At 45.1% G+C, this 21,114-nt stretch overlaps 1 protein-coding gene across 1 annotated transcript; it reads right to left on the bottom strand.

The window, feature by feature from the left end:
* Positions 1-259: 259 nt before the first annotated feature.
* On the bottom strand, positions 260-9,833 carry LOC146172866 (4-vinylphenol methyltransferase 2-like). Its single transcript, XM_084583297.1, has 4 exons — positions 9,690-9,833; positions 7,996-8,555; positions 3,565-3,721; positions 260-423 (listed from the first exon to the last, which is right to left on the bottom strand). The coding sequence occupies exons 2-4, from the start codon at positions 8,551-8,553 to the stop codon at positions 260-262; spliced, it is 879 nt and encodes a 292-aa protein (XP_084439423.1). The 5' UTR covers positions 8,554-8,555; positions 9,690-9,833.
* Between the last annotated feature and the right edge of the window lie 11,281 nt (positions 9,834-21,114).

Genomic DNA, 21,114 nt, shown 5'->3' on the forward strand with positions numbered 1-21,114 from the left:
CCATGCCGCTCGGTTTACCAGTGTTGGACGATGTCGCCGAACGGTAGCTCTCGCTGCTTATATCCGTGCCTAGTTGAGCTAAACCGCCATAAATTTTTTCCGAGGGCTTTTTTATATACGCCCATCGTTTTGAAGCAGGTGACCTGAAAAATGTGTGCTTCTGCTCACCCCCCCCCCCCTCCCCTCCCTGCTATCTGAGCGGAATCGTCATTAGCTGACTAGATTTTTCCTTCTCGTATCTTTTGTTACAGCGATAAGTTTATTGTTTTGATTTTTTAGCGTGCACGAGATAAAGAGACGGCCGTGCGGAGTACACTCCTTCACTGGTCCACTTCAGTACCTCCTGGGTGACGTCAAGTCTGAGAGCTTCCTTCTCTTCCGGTGTTGCCAAAGCGAAGGCAGGATTCAAGGACAACTGCATGTCTGAAAGGAAGAAAATACATTTCGGAATTTCAAATCTAAGTCAAGAAAAGGGCTAAAGATTAGATTATTGATGGCGGAAATATATTTACTTGCTGAACAAGGCCACTGAATTCTCTGTGATGAAGCATGATGCAATGAATACTAACTAATGAGGTTTCTAAAGTGAAAGCCTTGTATCAAGAGCTTTTCTTTAGAAGGTCGAAAATTCTAAGACAAAGGTAACTGGATTTATATTTATTTCAGCCGTGAGGCTATACTGGGTAGTGCGGCGGACACCAGGTAAAAGGCACACTGCTTCAATTAGTTCACGAATTAACTAAATATGTTAATTACTTTCTTTAAATTTTTTAGGGGGCATGTTGTATTTGAAGAATTGTAGCTCGTCATCTAAGCAGTATCACAGTGAAAAATATTATTTAAAAAATTGTAGCGCGTTATGAGGCCCTCAGATACCACCCTGATAGGCAGTTTATAGGCAGTCTACAAAGTCATTGGTTTTGAGTGATGACCTTATCACCTCTCCTCTATTGTGGTCAACTGCGATGGTTATGACTGCTGTTCCCATACAGGGACTGGCGCGTCTACATAGAGTAGGTTGTTGATTGGTTCACAGGAAGGGAAAGGCGCAGTATCTGTCACACTTGCTCTGTGGACACCTGAACCTCGCCGTAAGGGACGGGAGGAAGGTGGGAGAGAAAGTGGATAGAGAGAAAGGGGAGCCGTAGTGGAGGGCTACGGAGTAATTTCGACCACCTGGGGATCTTTAACGTGCGCTGACATCGCGCAGCACACGGACGCCTCTTCGTTTCGCCTCCATCGAAACGCAGCCGCCGCGGTCGGGTTCGAACCCGGGAACTCCGGCACAGTGGTCGGGCGTCTCACCACTGCACCACCCCGGCGGGGCAACATAGAGTAGGTCATTTTTTTTTGTTTGTTTCTGGTGACGTTTTTTTTTTCTTTTTTTTTTTTTGCATGTGGCGGCTTTCGCTTATCATCTTTCGCAGTTGTGTAGGGTGTCCATGTTTTGGGGGATCGAACGGACCTTGTAATCAGCTCTGCGTTCTGGCTAGTTTACCCGTTGATGAGCCTTTCCATCATGTTTAGCAGGCGTCTTCCAGTCTGACTTGGTTCTCGCCTGCGTTCTTGGCAGAACAGGGTAGATTCTTTGTATTCTTTGCAGGTGGCAGATGCCCATTGTCATAAAGGCTTCACTGGATGCATGGCTTGGTAATCCGAGCACTAATTTACATGCTTTCCGAATTTTTTTTTTCTTTGCTTCGGTTTTGGTGACGTTATCTTACGGGAGACTGTTGCCAACGCTTTCCTATAAACTGATTCACATTTATACGCATTGTTACTTTTGGTATCGGTTGCTGTTGTCATGGTGGGCCTAAAATGCACCACTAACAACAAAGACCAAGAGTAACACTGCATAATAATAATAATTGGTTCACAGGAAGGGAAAGGCGCAGTATCTGTCACACTTGCTCTGTGGACACCTGAACCGCGCCGTAAGGGAAGGGATGAAGCTGGAAGTGAAAATGGCTATAAATGTGTATTGGTTGGACACCGAACCACGCCATATGGGAACGAGGGAAGGTGGGAGTGAACAAAAAGAAAAAAAGAGAGATTGGTTTGGTTTTGTGGGGTTTAACGTCCCAAAGCAACTCAGGCTATGAGAGACGCCGTAGCGGAGGACTCCGGAAATTTCGGAAGTGTCGAGAGCTCCGGAGTAATTTCGACCACCTGGGAATCTCTAATGTGCGCTAACATCGCACAGCACACGAACATCTTTGGGTTTCAGCTACATCAAAACACGAAATGCAAAGGTGTGCGTGCGCTGTGTGAAGTCAGTGCTGGGAACGCAACTATGCTAGAATTGATTGATTGATTGATTGATTGATTTATAGGAAGGGAAAGGCGCGGTAACTGTCTCACTTGTTTTGCTAGAAAAGCTGCTGAAACACCTGAGCATCGCGAAGCCTCATTGACGGATAAACACGCGGCTTACAATACGCAGAAGCACCCCAAGATTGAAGCGTTTTTGCAAAAGGAACTATAACAAAATTTCCGCGCGTTATAAGCAGGTTTGAGTAGGTTTAAGCCTCCAGCGCCTCTTTTTTTTTTTTTTTTTTTTTTCATTCAATGCAATGGCTCAAGAGGAGCACGTTTCTCGGCTGAGCAACAGCATGCTGGCTCTGTGCTGGCTGCGGCGGCTACATTTTTCTTAGGCAAACGGTTCAACCGACTCTCTGCTATTACGCTAAGATGTAAAGAAGGCCCAGTCAAAGCTGTTCCTCACAGTAAATTAACGTGAAAGCTTTACTGGCCTTGTCGAGCCAAGGAATGTGATCTCAAATGCGGCGCAGGAGCCGGTGGCGATTGCTTGTTCTTATGCTGCTGCTTCGCTTCTTCTAGTTTGCACACATGCTGCTTCCTTTTCTCACACCTGGCAAGCTTTATCCATACCGGTACATATCTCCACAAGTATGCAACATTGCCTGACACAATGCCATAGCTTTCTAGTCCCCTGCTTATACCCTTTCCTTCCATCTCCACCGCTGCCCAGCTGAAACGTCTTCTAGGACCTTGCCCTTCAAAATGCCTTCGACATCTTCGTGCCGTCTAGACCTGGTTGTTGTGTCCTTGAGGTTCGCAGACAGCCATGGAGGAGTCGCGCACTGGAACCAGTGCTTCAGCTGCATTTCCTTGACGTTCGAAGACAGTCATGGAGGAGTTAAATCGTAACAAACCGTGTCTAACCATCCTTAATCGATCTTCTACTCTGTAAACTAGGTTATCGGTATGATTCCAACCTGGCTTAGCAACAAAGCATAACCAAGCATAACAATGCTTCCTCTTGCATAACCGGACTCAACTGAGCTAAGCCGCAGCGACTTATCTTTTTCATGGGTAAGGAAAAAATCATCATCTTCATCATCATCAGCCTGACTATACCCACTGCAGGGCGAAGGCCTCTCTCATATTTTTCCAATTAACCCGGTTCTGTGCTAGCTGCACCCACTTGACCCCTGCGAACTTCTTAACCTCATCCGCCCACCTAACTCTCTGCCGCCCCCTGCTACGCTTTCATTTACTATTCAGAATTTTTTTCTTATTTGATCTAAGGGAAGTACTTACCAATATACGTTTCAGGTTTGCTGAAGTCCGGTCGCACGAACAGGAGCTCACATGTGCTCGGCACTAAGCCGGCAGCGCGCAAAGCATCCTGTAGATACGATACTCGTGCCTTGTCGTCTTCCAAGTCTTGACTCTTCGGGACGAAGCCTTCGAACACCTAAATAAAAAGTACAAAACCAGATCAGAATGATTGCTTCCTCGAAAAACTGGTGGCAACACGAATGGGAAGAGCTTGTTTCATGATAGACGCACTACTTGTTCCCATTCGCAAGTACAGGTGCCAACACATTTAGCGTGAACACGGCTCCGCGTTGCCACCCCCGTCACATGCTTCGCGTCATTGCATATAACCCGTTCACTAATCAATGCAAAGAGGTGCACGAGCTCAGGGAATCCGAAATGGTTCTTCGTGACGCCCGCCATCTTGTGTGAATTTGCTGCTTGTTTGGACGCAATGATGTTCCGCACGTGCGCAGACACGAGCCATGTTCCCGCTAAGTGTGACTGACCCTGTACATGCAGCCATTTTTTTTTTTTTTACTAGTAGCGCGTGGCTGTTCCAAGGCTGACATTTCAGCTGTTTATAGCGAGCCATCTCACAGCATGACGCGCACCTGCTGTCTCTCTTCCCCATAGCCGTCAACCGGGGAAAGCTACGTCATGAAGGCACGAAAGAGCAGAGAACAAGCCACTCAAATAATAATCTTTTACTCCGAGTTGCGCATGTTTCAAGCCTTTATCATGCGGTTTTATTAGTTATTCATTATGTTTCGAAACTACTTGATGACGTATCTGCTGTTACCGATACAACTTGTCTGGTTGGCTTTTTCCTTAGGGCAGTTGTCGAGCAGGAAGCAATTTACTATCTTTCAAACCATATAGGTGATTGTACCGTTAACCTCAGCCGGTAAACAATAGAGATATGGCTGGGCAGGCTGGCGTGATACACCCCAAGTAATATAAAAGAAAAATCACATTTTTAGTTATAAAAGATGTTCCAACAGACCAGCGCGGTGATGAAGAGCGCATAAATAGAAAAAAACAACAACAAAAGAAACCGGAAATGTCGAGGAATTTTTTTTTTTAAGTTACTTTGACTGCGCTTTTCCTGTCTTGCAGATTTTGTTTACTGCGAAAGAAAGGTTCTGTGAAGCATTAACCTCACAGTTTTCTCACACAATTTCAAACAAATCGCATATAAATATTGTTACGAAGCGGCAAGCCGATGAAGACAGGAGACAGAACATGACAGAACAATATCATATAATCTTGCACCTTATCATAAATTACGAAATATATTTTATAATAATTATGATACCGTATGAGATTCTACGCGATTTGTATGAGATTGTGCGAGGTTATTGCCTCATAGAACTTTTTGTTTTTCAGTAGTGGGAAGCTGTAAAGCTAGATTTACTGAAATAAAACAGTGCAGCTGCATCTGCCGGTACCATGTCAGCTCTCAACCACGAAGATGAGAGCCAACAATAACACGCACTGAGTCGTGCTCACCTGAAGAGCCCAAATCAGCTTATATGCTGTATGAAGCCTATAAGCTTAGATTACGTTTTCAAAATGTGACGTTTTGGGTAACAAATGAGCTTTTCTTGACATCAATTACTCGTAATCAGTTACCTCTTATTGCAATAACCAGCTGTAGCCAAAGAGCTTTGAGATCGTTAACAGCGGCAACTCACTCGAGTGCTATTGCAGGAAGAAGGAGAGAGAGAGAAAGGGGCTGGAAAACTACTTCGCACACTGTTTTGTATTGCCACGAACAATTCATGCTTTTTTTTTTCCCCTTCCAACAACGGTTGGCTTGCGACTTTAACATTTTGCTCGTAGTGCGCAGAACGATCCTAATGCCCTAATCTCGACGATTCGCCATTTTGTTCAAACTATGACGAACGCGTGACGTGTGCAGCGGGGAGATGTCAGGTTATGTACACACACAATCAGCTTGCGCATTCCGACAAAAAAAAAAAGCGTTAAAAAAGTCGCCTGCTGCTATATATTGGCGCCGAGTATGAAAAACGACGATTCTTCCAGCTGCACTGAGAGCGAGTGAACCTTGTTGGGGCGTTGCGGTCTCAGTTTATCATGACGTACATGCGGTCGGAAATTCTGCAGCAGCTACGGGTGGAGAGGGAAATGAGTTCACGAAACACGAGCAGCGTTACAGCTGAAGAACAAGAACGGCACCGGGCTGTTCGAAGTGGCTTGACGCAGAATCGGCGAGGGACGTGGCACTGCTCCTCGTAAGCGCCGATGACACATTCACTTATTAGGATATTCGAATGCAGGCAATGCATATATTCTAATTATTGTCAAAACTATAGAATCTAAAGCCATAACGAGGGATTATTTTATGGCTGCATTAATAAAGCAAGCATAACAAGAAGCCAATGAACAGTCTCATGTGATTAGAGCCTATCCTGAAAACTTTCTGTGGAGTACTTGATTTTGTTTTGCAAAAAATAAACAAACGGTAAGCCCGCATGGATATTTGACCAAATATCTACTTAAAATGTATCCCATATGTGGCAAGCAAATATGTTTCATGTACAGTAAATTGCACATACATGACTTTAATAAAATAAAAGAGGCTGTCGGTAATTTTGCTTGGTTTTTCCCATCGTGGGAAGGCTTTCTTTATGAGAGCGAAACGTTTGTAATGAGAGGACAGATAGCGCCCTCATGAGGCTGTAAATTTGCAACTTCATTATTAATCCTATGAATAGCTGTGCAACTGAAAAGTAGCTTTATGACGTCGTTTCAGTGCTCTCTGCAATTACAACAAGATGTCCCAGCTTACTTCACCACCTAGAGTTGTTGTCTACCAAACTGCAGTGAGCCAACAGACGCTCCTACTCCGCGCCAGATTCGGCATGTTTTTATGCACTCGCCTCAATATGGCCCGATACGTGGCCCCCATATTCTGGCATTTACGGCAATGCAGCACATTCCGTCATGAAACGTCATTTTAACATCACCGTATGATGTGTATGCATGACGTTATTCCCCGCTATACAGAGTCAGTCAATCAGACTTTAGCAAACGCCCCTTGACAGTAAGCAAAGCATATTTCACCCCATTACAACCTTTACACTGTATAAAATCCACATAATTGGCTTCTTGTTAGCTTCAACTCATATTTGCCTCCTGTTCCACATATCGTCTTAGGTCCAGTGCGCAGTCGCGGTTTGCCGAAGAACCGTGACTGCGCACTGGACGTAAGACGAGATGTGGATGTGAGGTCCCCCCCCCCCCCCCCCTTTTTATGTATAAGTTTATGCGAGCACCCTATTCGCGACTCACATTTATGACTCTTGTAGGGAGAGTCTTGTTTTTCTTTTATTTTAGATTCGTGACTTCTAGTAGCTTCCCACTTAATGCGCTTGGGAACAACGGCAATTACTGACTTCCCCGACTGCCCCGTCAACTCACTTCATGATGTTTCTGCCTACAATTAAAGGATTTCAGCCGTTATCTATAATTTGGACTTCATTTCGTGCGAGCTTGACCAGTAACTTAATTTTATACTCTCAACCTCTTGGCCTGCGGAACTACCAATAAACATATGCTTTAAAAGTGCTCAGCTTTTATAATTTCGGAGATGATAAGGCTTGAATTTGTGGAACACATTACAGATATAAACCTTTACTTTGCTCGACTCTATTCTCATTTTCAATTCAAATGCAAAAAATATTGTCTACCACTTTTTTCAGAGAAATTAGCCACTGAAGGCGAGACCAGATAAGCACGTTAAAGATCCCCAGGTGGTCGAAATTTCCGGAGTCCTCCACTACGGCGTCTCTCATAGCCTCAGTCGCTCTGGGACGTTAAACACCACAAACCAAACCAAACCAAACTAATAATAAAGCGCAACTATATGCACCCATTCGCCGGTTGAATCCCGTTGCCGGTGTAATCGAGGAAAAGAGTCACCAGCCACGAGAGAGTCACGAGATGAAGAGAATTTCTCTGAAGAAGAGATAGAAGAGCCACGAGCTCTGCGCCTCTCGCTTGTGGCTCTTCTTTCTCTTCTTCTGACAAATTATATTTGTCTCGTGAGAATAGCGTGCTTTGTGACTGCATATACATCATACAAGCAACTCTCAAATTATTTGCCTCAATATATCGTAGAAAAGATTAAATAGCTGCACTTCAATTTCATTATGCAGTATCTTAATCGCCCTTCGAATTTTTTGTTTCTTATTTCTACACACACAATCTTCTCACATTGTAGCTGGCTGTCACATCTCTGTAAGCAATGCTATTATAGCCTGTTTAGCCGAACAAAATATTGTGACAGGCTTTCCGTCAGGTGAGCGACAAACTTACGAAGAAAGTATACTCAACACTGTTCGAAGCCTGTCTTTCTCTTTCCGTCCTAGGCAGGACTAAAGTCAAGTAGAAAAAAAGGCCTACCTTAGCGAACTTCTTCCAGCGGTCTAGCTGTGCCATCTTTCTCCAAAGCATTCTCGTTGGTGACCATGCAGGGAAGGCGAGAAGACACTCTCCGGAAGGAGCTAGCAACGTGGATACATTCTTCAACGCCTCCGCCAGGTCCTTGACCCAGTTGAGGCAAAAGAACGAGTAGACTCGGTCGAACTTGCCGTATTTGGCCACGAATGCGGAGACGTCCTCACCAACGTTCAGGTAATCGTATTCGATGTTGGAGTGCATGCTGTTCTGGCGTGCGTAGGAGAGCATTTCCTCCGAAGCATCCACCGCCACTATTCTTCGGCACGGGGGACATCTCGGAAGAAGCCAATCGCGGGTGAAGTCACCTGTTCCGCAACCGATGTCCAGAAACTGCTGGTCTTCAGTAGGTCTTGGCGTGAATGCCATCTCAAGCAAGTTCAGCACCTTAAGGTTCAACTCTCGCTGCATTTCGTCATTGCTGGCATACAGCTGGGAGTTGTACTTTGGGTTCTTCGATGTCCCGTTGTTCATATTTGGCTCTGCACGTCTTTCAGGCAGCATCCCTAGAGCATGAAGAAAACAAGAAAGCATTTTACGCAAGTCGTACACAGCTTGTTTGGTCGAAAAGCCTTCGACTACACAAGCTTCAGCTTTGGTGTTATCAGGAGTCGTTGGAAGGGTTCGGAACGTGGCAGGCCTATGGAGGCCTGTAAAGTTGATCGATAAGTGCACGTTAATGGGTATGAAGTGTGAGGGGTGATCGATGGTTATTACTGAGATCATAAATGATTGGTTACAAGTATCAAAATAAAATTACAAAATAAAAATAAATACATAAATAATGATTTAGGGAAAATGAAAAATTACGAAACTAAAAAGTGCTAAGTCACAGCGTCGTATTCTGGCGTAGCTAAACAATTAGATGAAGCAAATGAATTCGCGCTATCATGTCTGCTCTTAAGGGGCAGCTTAAGCGTCCTCCTAATCCCCCAGCCTTGATTGTTGCAGCCATTTAATTGAAATTACGTTAATGTAATGTGGCAGTAATGTTATATTCGTCACGAAACCACCCCGCCGGGGTGGCGCAGTGGTTACGGCGCTCGACTACTGTTCCCGAGGATGCGGGATCGAATCCCGGCTTCGGCGGCCGCTTTTCGGTGGAGGCGAAAAGCAAGGCGCCCGTGTGCTGTGCGATGTCAGCGCACGTTAAAGAACCCCAGGTGGTCGAAATTTCCGGAGCCCTCCACTACGGCGTCTCTCATAGCCTGAGTCGCTTTGGGAAGTTAAAACCCCACAAACCAACCAACCAACCTCGTCACGAAACTGAAGTTCGCAGCGTCAAAGAGTAAAAATTCCAAGTACAGGGGACAAAAGATAAATGTGTTTTTGAGAGGCGTGATCACTTGAGTTTCAGTTTTATGTTCGAGCTCGTCACTTCATGCCCTCCGTTCAAAGCTTCCGAACTAGTATCGTTTGGATAATCTTATGATTTTCCTCACGGAACTAAACCTAAATTGTTAAATGTCTGCACTGACTATGGGCAAAAAAACAAACAGAGGGGGGTCAGATAATTACACTAAGCATTAAAAATAGCGAATAAGAATAAATATTTTGCAGAAATAAATATTATTTTAAACAGGCGTGCCGACACAATGACCCATACAGGAGAACACAGGTGAGGGCTACTCATCCTATACCTGCGTTGCGGTATTCCAGTGTCCAGTATCCCGGCACCTTGTGCGCTTTGATTCTGGCCTAACTTTTGAGACACTTGAAATCCGACGTGTATAGGCCCGACAATGGGATACTGCAGCAGTGTGGCCGAGAAGGCAGCTGCTTTACACACGCTCCCGCTTTTGTTTTTAAAGCCACCTGAAATTTATTTTGGGGGAAGTCGACTGGTTCAAATCTGTGCAGACAGCTTGTGCAAGGTCCAGGAAACCACGCAAGGTTGACCGCGTGCACACACGTGCTGTTTACCACTTCGTTCCTTTCCCATCTTTTACTGCGGTGTGACGGCGAAGAGCGGATATCCTGTGGCAGTGCTCCGGAGCCAGCGGTTAATTTGCAAGCGTCGGGGACAAGTTTACGGTTCTCCGTGCAATTTCACTCCTGGTACCGAACGGAAGTTCACTGACAAACGGGATGTAGAAATAACACTGAAACAGGAAATAGCCACAAATTTCTTAACACTGTTTTTTTTTTTTTTCTTTTACGCACGACCACTTGTGTCAATGATGGCGCGTGGGCAAGGCTGATGAGGGTTCTTGCTTCATTTTTATCGCATCATGCGGCGCTTTGTTGGACTGCCGTTTCCGGACATCCTGGCATATGTAGAGGTTTTTTGCGGCTTCTCACCCCGTCGCAGTGAATGCAAAATTAAAAATATAGTTATTGGACCATGCTATCGTCTCGGCCATATCGGTGTCTTTTTTTTTGTCCTCGGCAAAGGTGCTTGAAATTGGCTCTACAACGTTTGCGTTACATATTTAGGTCACTTGGCGCTCATGTCAAATATCACGCAGGGTGGTTTTGTTTTCAAACAATCAAGCGGGCGAAATGAATCTTGGCAGTCATGACTGCTTTGATTTCAGAATACGTTCTTGGGAAGTTTGACAGATGGGCTACTCATAGGTATTTCCATTGCATTCGTTGTCGTAATCCAAAAGACTCGGAACATCTCTCCGACTTTCTTAACTGTGTTTCGATTCCTTGGTATATTGCTGTCTTACTGAAAATTCGCTTGCATGCTTTTTTCTTGTCATCGTTCTCCAAAGTCCACTTTGCGATACGCATTGCCGGGTTGTCTGGATGCGCTGTATCATAGCGCCTGTATACATTCAGCCTCCCATTTAGATTTCTTCCTGTCTGCTTGCCCCATATGTATATCATCTTGCTTGAGAGTGGGACCTTAATGTCGAGCACGTATTCCACAAGGCGGCTGTTGAGCTTGATGACATAATCGCTTTTCTGGTTGCGCATGTCGTGACGTGAGCTGAGCTTTTTTTTTTTTTTCATGGCTCTCTCATCTGATGCACCAGAAAACACCACAGCCCCACCACAAAAGCAACAAAGAAAGATTAATATATTTTTTAAACGGTTGGCCAAGTTTTTCAGCTGATATGAAAGACTGTGAATGTGTGGCATATCAGAAATACTTGGCTTGATAAACAAGATCACTGACAGGCTGAAAACGTTAAATATATTCATGCATTTCCAGAGGTTGTAGACACAGCATTTCCAGAGGTTATAGATACAGCCAAGCCTTATTCGGAGCTAGGATATTGGGTTATTGAAGAGAAAAGACAAATTTAAATGTTCTAATCTCAAATGAAGCACAAATCCTTGCGGTTCTAGACAAGGACCAGTAACTTGAGAAAGCCCGAGAAGCACTTAAAAAAAAAAACAAAAAAAAAACGGACGAGCTAAGGCAAACAGACGGATGCTAAACAGGCTGAGTATCTTCAAACGGTATATAAAAAAAAAAAGAGAGGACGCTTAACCTTCCCCTTTAAGAGTTTAACTCGACAGCGTCATCGGGCCCCAAGCGCTTCGTCTTCTGACGCTCTACGCCGTACAGGAGCAGACGTTGATGCGCCATCGGCACTCGCAGAAGACGACGACTCATACGAGCACTCTGCACAAGAGGGCACCGCCGGCGCCGCATCCACCTCACACACTTTCCAGAATGTTCCAGAAGCCCGTCCCTCTATGCTTCGCTTGCTTATATCGGATGGGCGGATGCCGGCTGCTCACGCCATCTAGCCGCTTAAAGTACTGTATTTTGTATAATCGGGTGGCGGCTCACGCCATCTGTTGTGGCAGTGCTGTATGATCGAAGAAATTTTTCAGTGAGCGCCACATCGTATGTAAGCAAATCGGAAAGGTTCATTTCCACTCGCTTAACTATCACTTCCGTAACTAGTTTCTTTCTAATGACGCACCTGAACATTAGCTAGTCATAAGGCAATAATACGCGTACATTAGGTCCCCCTTATTCGGTGAGAAGTAATGTGGTTCTGTGGCGCGAAGAAATTTGGTTTTCTGTACAACGAATAATTTTAAAAGAACACAGTCATCGGCAAATAGGCTTATACAGATGGATTCGGTGTCAATTGAAACAACAATGTGAATGATGCATATTAAAAAAAAAAAAAAGTAAACGGGACCAAGAACACCTCGTTCAGGAACTCCTAAGCAAACAGGTAGAATTTCAGACGTGCAGTCATTGATGCAAACTAAGTGTTTTCTGTTAGAAGGGCAGGCTTGAATACATTTCACAATCTGCAGGGGAAGGCCAATGTTCTGAAGTTTTTTTTTATTAGCTTGCTTTTGGAGACGCAATCAAATGCCTCGCCGAAATCAAGGAATATCATGTCTATTTCTCACACTAATAAAGTGTGAGACCTTTTCGGAATCCATGCTGGAAGCACAACAAAGCCTTGTTGTTTTTTTATTTCGAGAAATTCTAATATGAAATTGATTAAGATGTGTTCCAACAGTTTACATGTACTGGAGGTTAATGAAATCGAACGATAATTGCTAACGATAAGGCGGTCACCTTTCTTGAAGGCCGGGATTAGGGGTTCGCCAATCGTATAGAAGGACACTATGCCTTGAACTGGAGCAGATGAGTTGAATATGGGCCAGGTGTTCCGAGTAGTGGGGCAGGAATGCATTAGGTACAGGGTCATCCACTTCTAGCTATAACACTGCCACTCTTTTCAAAACAAAATCGAGTCCGACGCAGGCGCATATCGATGCAAAGCGATGTAAGCACATAAGGAGCTGGACGTGCTGCTTCACATGGCCTGCCATTTAGCTTTATTGCATAGTCGGATTGGACGGAATGACCGTGTTATAGCTAGAAGTGGATGACGCTGTACATTGTCAGGTTCTACAGAGGTCATCACTATAATGTTAAGTAATGTATTAAAAACATCTTCATACGTAACGAAATCGGGGACAGATCCGAAAAGGGGCATTGCAGACAGTCCTTTATATAGTGAAAGGTCGCAATGTTGTCGCTGTCATGCGCAGGTCATGCAGAAAGGGGTGATGGTTGCTTTCCATTAAGGGATATGGCAATTTAAGGCAAGCGTCATGGGCAGCGCCTATAACTACTTGCTCACAGTAACTGTCAATGCAGGTTGGTGATCAGGCGATCACTGACAAAAGAAGGTGTCTAGCGAAAAAGAATTTTACAAGGAATGTTCGAGGCCTGATAAAAACAATGGTGTGGAGAGGAAGAAAGGAGACAAGCGCTGCTCTTCTGACTGAAGTTTTATGAAAGAACCAAAATATATGAGCATGCAGAAAAATATATTCTAGTGCGAAAAGACAGGGAATGCGAATCAGGGATACACAAAGCGCCATAGAACACATAAGAGGACCTACTGTACTATATGGGTTGAGAATTTATTGAACAAAAGAGTAGAGTGGTGGTCAGTATGGCACGTCCAGACAATGTACGTCTCAGACCGCTTAGGCCCGTTCGACGGCCTTGATTTGGGTGTATCAGTATTCGCTTGTCTTCACTAAATTCGAAAGGGCAGATGCTTTGGCTTGTTGGTTAATGCGCTGTGTGCATCTGTCCGCCTCAGTCATCCCCTTTTTCTTTGTTTCATGAACAAAGAAACCCAAGCATCTACCCTTATGTAAAGCGCAGTGTTAACCTCGTGAAAATCAATCGCAGTTTCCCGAGCTTGCTGTTTCGTTATCATGCGTATATCAGTGACAGTGTACTGACACGCCGATCGTGCCTGCTTTTCTAACCTTAAGGGGCCAAGCATTTTTTTAACTTGATCTTTTCCACTTCTAAACCTTGATTTCTTCAAAAATGAGTTTGCATTTTCAGTGTTAGCATTGAACTGCACGATTCTAACCACTCTCCCTTTCTGCAATATACATGTAATGCTCTCATGCTGCTTCATCAAAGCGACTTGTACACTTGTTACAAGTAAGTGAAATGCTGTAACTACTTAATTAGTAGTTCACCGTACGAAGCAGGGTCGAGGTTTGGTGGCACAGGGTCGTCCACTCTTAGTTTAAACACTATTATTGTCTTCATGGCCCCATTCCATCCGGCTACGCAATAAAGCTGTGGCAGGCCGGCCACTTAGCTCCAGGATCCTTCATGCTTGCTTCACTTTTCTGTAGCATGCAACGAGAAGGGCGCAGTTGCGCTTGAAGACGGCGACCGCGTTCAAGCTGAAGTGCATGACGCTTTACGGACCGATTCCTTTTTTTTTTCCTAATTGTCATCGGATAGAATTTTGATACCTTGCTGGGGCTGTAGAACAACCCAGTTAAGCTGTACCTATACTTACTTTTTTCCTTCGGTGTAAATCTGGTGAACGCACGAAATCACTCGGATCTTCATTTTATTGTTTTTATTGCCTTTTTTTTTTTTTTGCAACACATCCTCCACAACCGCTGGAAAACCGGACGTGCGCAAACGCTTTACTTTCATACTCACGCTCGTGTGCATTTGGTGCGGACACGTTTTTGCAAGGCGGCATTGAGCAATTAATATTTCTTCTAACTGTCTTATTTTAGAAATCTCTTAGAATTCCTAGAATGATCTTAGAAGTAGAATTAGAAGTAGAATTATCTTAGGATTCTGATTATCTTAGAAGTATAATGAGGGCTAAGGCATTGGCGGAGCACCTTTCTGAAACTGCGATTTTACATTCAGCCTTTATGCCCTTCCAAACAAATTATAAGCCAAGATATTGTTTACTTTTTCATTTTAAGTTTTTTTTTTTTTTTTGCAGAATAACGATGCAAGGTTATCAGCAGCTGCAACGTCAATGAATAAAGAATGTGGGTTGTGTATAATCACCAAGCAGTCATCATCCTGCCTAAATATGCACACAAGTGGAGAGGGGGGAGGGGGAATGAGTTTGACGAACCGTTGTCAAGCAACGTAACGAATACAAAATTCGGCAAGAGCAACGACGTCACATGACCAAAAGCAAATTGCAATTTTGTATGTAAACTGGTTGTGAAGTTAACTGCGGTCCACTGAAGATAAATTCTCACGGGGCTCAAAACACACTTCGCATATCGAAGCTGCTTTGAAAAAGCAATTCTTTCTCTTCCATCACCGTTCTAGCAGCTTTAAACGAATCCTTGTGCGGCAAGAAATTGTCTACGTTAATGGATAACTCGAAGGTTGCTAAAGCAGCCATTTATAGTTTTGAAATTTCCCAGTTCGATAAAGTTCCCAATAATTCGAAAGTGCCAAACAAATCACTCCGTTCATTCAGGGTGAATGTTACAACGTCGCACCAAGTTCAGCGCTGCATGTCAGGTGGAAAGGCATCAAAGGAAGGCGCTTTCAGAATAGTGCAAATTACTGCTTCTTCACGATTATCTAATACACACACACAATAGTTCACATCCTACAGTGATCACCACGCGCTTCTTCCTATCAACTTTTTTCTTTGCAGCTCCACACCTCCTCGCATGAATTGATTGACTTAGAACGGCCAGACGTCTTGCACAAAGCGCTCGGCTTCAGAACGGCGGTCGTCGCTTTGAGGGAAGTGAATGTAGAACGACAACGGAGAGCACGGCCTATCGGGAAAATATCGGCGCCAAAGTGGCCTAGGCACGCTAGCAGCTTCTAGCTTTGGCAGCTCCTTTTCGCTCTCTGAGCGTTGCACTGTTACGTGTGAGCGGTGATTTTTAGCGGGCTTTTTAGCGGGCATGTCCTGAGCTTGATCTAGTTTTCTTTTTCGCTGAGCCATGTTCGCTTCCTCCATCCACTCCTCTTTTGAATACAACACTGCCACACTGCCGGGCTCTTTCATAGGCTCTTCGTCAGAAGACAACTCGATCGTTAAGCTGGGCTCCTTGGAACTGCTGGGCTCCTTATAACTGCTGCTGGGCGCTTTGGAACTGCTGCTGGGCGCTTTGGAACTGCTGCTGGGCACTTTGGAACTGCTGCTGGGCACTTTGGAACTGCTGCTGGGCAGCTTGGAACTGCTGGGCAGCTTGGAACTGCTGGGCACTTTGGAACTGCTGGGCCCTGGGGCACTGCTGGGCTCTGGGGCACTGCTGGGCTCTGGGGTACTGCTGGGCTCTATGGTACTGCTGGATTCTATGGTACTGCTGGATTCTGTGGTACCGCTGGATTCTGTGGTACCGCTGGATTCTGTGGTAATGCTGGAATCTGTGGTAATGCTGGTCTCTGTGGTACTGCTGGGCTCTGTGGCAAAGCTGCACTCTTTGGAGCAACTGCACCCTGTGGTGCAGCTGCACTCCGTTACACTGCTGGATTCTGTGGCCCTGCTGGGCTCCTTGGTACTACCGGGATCCTTTGTACTGCTGGTCTCTTTGGAACTGCTGGGCTTTTCGACACTGCTGGTATTTTCGGTATTGCTATGCTTCTTGACACTGTTGGACGTCTTGAATTCCTCCTCCGAAGACAGTACGACCACACTCTCAGACTCCGAAGACAGTACGACCACACTCTCAGACTCCGAAGACAGTACGACCGCACTAGGGCTGGAATCTGTGTTCGCTTCTGGCGCAAGTATTCCTAATGTCAATCCATCACCTGATGCGGTGGGTCCAGTCGCAGTCGTAGTCTTACCTGGTTCCAACTCGCACTGTTGCATGTCAGAAGGCTGCTTTCCAGGAGCAATGCCTTCATTCCCCGCATTTACTTCCTTCGCGCTGGTGGCAACGGACTCCTGGCGGCTTTCGGCGGCTTCGCTTTCGGTGGAATCGCCTCCTCGTATCATGACGGCAAGTAGCAACTGACGAAATTCAACAGATTTAGCGTTGCTGAGAGAAGTTGTGTAATGTAAAACTTCCCTTTGTTGCAAAGATCATCCAGCAACGTGCTTCTTCATGCGCGTCCAACTGGCTGGCTGCGGTTTTTGCCCCTAATAACTTGAACGTCATGCAATAGTGCCCTAATGAGAGCATTTGACTTCGTCTTCACAAAGGCGGGGCGTTTTTCACGCGACTTTTTGTTCGTGCTGCACGAACGCTGGGTCAGCATGAGTCTTTTCGTAACAGACACGCATGCAATGTTACAAATAGCACGTAACTCAAACCTTGTGGTGCTAATAAATTGGATGCTCAGTGAACACTTGAACATGCTCAATTCTGCGCTTCAAGTCTCAGTGAATAGTACACGTGAAATACTGTTAATGGAACCGCTCAAAGCGATAAAATTGTTTACTTTTGCTGAATTTTTTTCGCCTTAAGTAAAGCAGCCAATCAGTCGTTCAGGCAGTGCAAGAAAAGCATAAGGGCTGCGAAAAAACAATTCAAAAGTTGGCATGACTTTTTCAACACGACTTGCGCCACTCATATTCTACATGCTTGCAGAACAACTATATCGCTATATCACCAGTGATACAATCGAATAAGATATACATCTGGCCTCGTGTTCGTTTTATCTGGGGTGACTTGCTTGGGAATTATGGTTATTTTAAAGCAAAATACCCTCCTAGGCGAAACCTGTCCTCGAACCATCAAAAACCGTTATCATAATCATCGCCAACTTTTCGCATTACAAGTGAAATGCTCAATACAAGCTTCGATACTTGTTTAAACCTACAAAGGTTTTTTGCTACACTAGTGTAGCTGGTGTAATCGTTCCTGAAGACTGGCATTCTTTGGAAGACAGATGTCGGATAGCACCAGATTTATTTATTTACTTTATAGTTACTATTAGCCTTGAAGAAGGCCTTAGGCAGAAGTGGGACATGCAGTATAAAAAAAAAAAAAAAACACAGCCGAAAAAACGCGTCCCAAGACGCGAATAAACAGACAATTAAACATAATCAGCTCAATTGAACCAACAGCCAACAACAATATATTGTGCAAAACTATCTGAGCATGCGCACACTGTACAACATCAAATGCGACGACCAGGCATAAAATGAAAGTTAGAAGAAAACAAGGAAAGCGATGGGGAAAAAGCAGGGCCGGCTTGCACGATAAAGTCCGAGCTAAGTCCAGACTTAAATGGTGTCTTTAGAAAGACCAAGCTTATTTAAGACGGCTCGTGTTCCGAACGTCGAACGCTTCGGGTTCATGTTCACCAGAGTGGCTTCCCAGAACGGCCTCAGCAACCACTTGGGACATTTTTCCTCGTAACACAATCTTAAGCCGCAAAAAGCAATGGCACGGATTTTACACAACGCAAAATTGACCGAATGTGTACATCTTACAGCAGGGACAGTGCCAGCGCATCCCTGTATTTCCCTAATTTCTCTGCTTAGACACCTGACGTCCTTGTGTCTTAACCAAGACAGCACTAGAGTCGTAATCATACAAGCGACTTATTCAAGTCAGGACTGAAGCCCAGTCTTTATTCCAGTCTTAAGCGGCCATGCTAGTGGCCTATTCTTTAGACTCCAGTTAAGTCTGGACTTAGCTAAGACAGTCTTAAGATTGTTTTGTGCAAGCGGGCCCAGGTATGCGAAGCCACGGTATCTGAGATGCTGGTGAATGAGGGCTACCACCAGCTTAATTTGCCAATTTGCAGATTTGTTGCTGAATGTGCATAGGTTTAAGCGTCATTAGTGTCGAGGTAGCGGTACGGCAGCATTCCAAAAAAAAAAAAAAACCTGTGAGAATAATGTTTCTGCGATTTCAAAAAACTTTTACTAGGTACGTGTTTGATGTCTGAAGCAATGTAGTTCACCTCCTATTTTTGTTCAGGAAAAAAGAACAGTTCCCTTCTTGGCTTAGAAAAATTCGGCGGAGGCAAACACACCGGAGCTGACTAGTAATGTCAATCAATTACATGCTCTAAACTTTCTTAATTAGCGTCATCAAGCACTGATTTTTAATTCCCAGCATTTTCGGACCTTTGAACCCCCTTTTTCCAATGGTTTATTTTTCATTTCTTTAATTCAGCAATTAATCACGATTTCATTAACTCGTCATTGCCTATCCCACACCACACCAGTTAACCGCCAATCACTAAAACCAGAATTTACCATGATACATTTTTTTTTTTTTTTACGCAGCTCCCGACTATTTCCGAAACGCGGTTCCGACAACTATACCACTAATCCTACTATAAGTATTACTACTACGCCGACGGCTTTTCGGCCGAACGAGCTGTATATGCTACCGTTTAAAATACACATTCTCGAATCCGATAGCTACGGCTATCGGATTCGAAAATGCTTATGTTCACAAAGACATGAACTACGATTCATGCCTTCATGAACATAAGTCGTGCCAGCATTGCCAGAGAGGAACAATTTTTAAGGTTTGCATTACAACGCCTACATGTCGGTTTCAGGCAGCATTGGAAAGCAGGGTTGATTTGATACCTGTTGACGATACCAGGCACGAAAGGAACTCAGTGCTTTCCTGCAAGGGGTTACCATTTTATGTGTCGAAAAACATCGTTGGGAAGCGAAGACGTACTACTCGGTCCTCAATTTACGCTCGGTCGACTTACCATTGTTTGCCCACACCTGCGTCGTCTTACAAACAGCTCAGCGACCAGTTCTATCTACCCTTCCGCGCCGGCGCTCAGCCTGCCGGGGTGCAATCGTACCACAATTCAACAGAAATAATGAAATGCTCAGGAGTGTGCCGCGGCATTACGGCGCCATTAATGCAAGTCGCTGCTGTGTCAATGCAAGTCACTGCTGTATCACGATCATTTCGTGTATACACGTCAGTAGTGCATACGGTGCGGTAATCAACAAGCACTTCTTCGTAACAACTTTTTTATTATGCAGCATCATCCCTCCTCGCTTGCATGTATTTGCTCACAATGGCTGGATGTCTTGTACCAAGCGCTCGGCTTCGAAACGGCGGTCGTCGCTTTGTTGTAGGCCGTCATTGCACCCGCCACTGCTTCGGTGGCGGACGACGGCTGTTGTTGCGGCGCGCGTCTTCCTCTCCCTCTTCTTTCTCCTTTCTTCTCTATTTTCCCTTTCTTCTCTATTTTATCTTCTGTCCGTCAGCGCACGTTAAAGATCCCCAGGTGGTCGAAATTACTCCGTAATTTTTCTTTTCCGTTCTTCGTTGTTTGTTGCGATGAGGATAGACTGCTGTTTTGTGTTGACCGAGAAGGTGTCTTCCGCGGCCTCTCTGATGTTTATATTTGCGGTGCGAGCGATCAACTCCGCAAGTTCAATGTTGCCATACTTAAGTAGGCGGTTGACTCCTCCCCGTGGGCGAAGAATTATTTTGTCAGTTCCGTCGGGTATCTTGATCGATTGCCTTTCAACCGACTTTGCTGCCAATCTCTTTCCGGCGAGCTTGGACGCGGCTCGCTCTCTCCCTTGATCATCGGTGACGCTGCGTCCCTCGTTCTCAAGTGGCACCGCCTTTCCTCTTTTCTTAGCAATAAACCACTGGCCAGGTTCTTTCAGCCAAGGAGAGTTTAGCTGCTGGCGAAAGGCGCAGAAGACTGGAGAAAACATTTTCTGATCCCGAGATAGTCGCTGCTTTTTGCTACATATATCCAGACATAGCAGAGCTAAGCCATCTATTTTCACTGCCACCCTCCATTTTTTACAGCTCGGTTAAAGTGTCCGTGCAGAATTGTGACAGATACTGTGTCTTTTATTTGCTGTCAGCCAATTTGAAACGCCGCTGATGCCTGCTGTACTGCGTCCATTTCTATCTGCTCTGTGATGCGGCGTTCGAGGAAGCGGCAAAGGAAAGGTGCCGCACGGACGCCTGGATATATGCTTTGTTGGTTGCTTGCACAACTTATATTTCCATCGGAAATGGGCGTCCTCTTCCCCGCCGATTGATTGATTAAAACTAATTTCCACCGATTTAGGAGGCCCCCTACTCCCCGCAGGCCCGAGGAACGGGGGCTGGAACCTTCGCGACTAAGGACTGGCGATTTTTGGATTGGAAAACATTTATTGTCAGCGATGAGCGATTTGTGGGCGCTAAACTTAGATGGCCTCAAGTCCGTTGCTCTCGGCGACCTTTTGAGCCCACTCAGTAGCCCGAACTTGCGTTAACGGGTCTGAGCTAAAGAAGCGACTGGTAGTAGGTCCGCTGGTGGCGGCGCTTTTGTGCAGCTCCTTAATATGTGATCATATCCTGCTATTTCGACGCAGTGTTTACAATTTGGATTGTATTGTGCTGGGTACATGTGCGTTAATTTAG

This window comes from Amblyomma maculatum, chromosome 11 (assembly GCF_055883805.1).
Source record: "Amblyomma maculatum isolate TAMU_Amacu chromosome 11, ASM5588380v1, whole genome shotgun sequence".
Classification (NCBI taxonomy): domain Eukaryota; kingdom Metazoa; phylum Arthropoda; class Arachnida; order Ixodida; family Ixodidae; genus Amblyomma; species Amblyomma maculatum.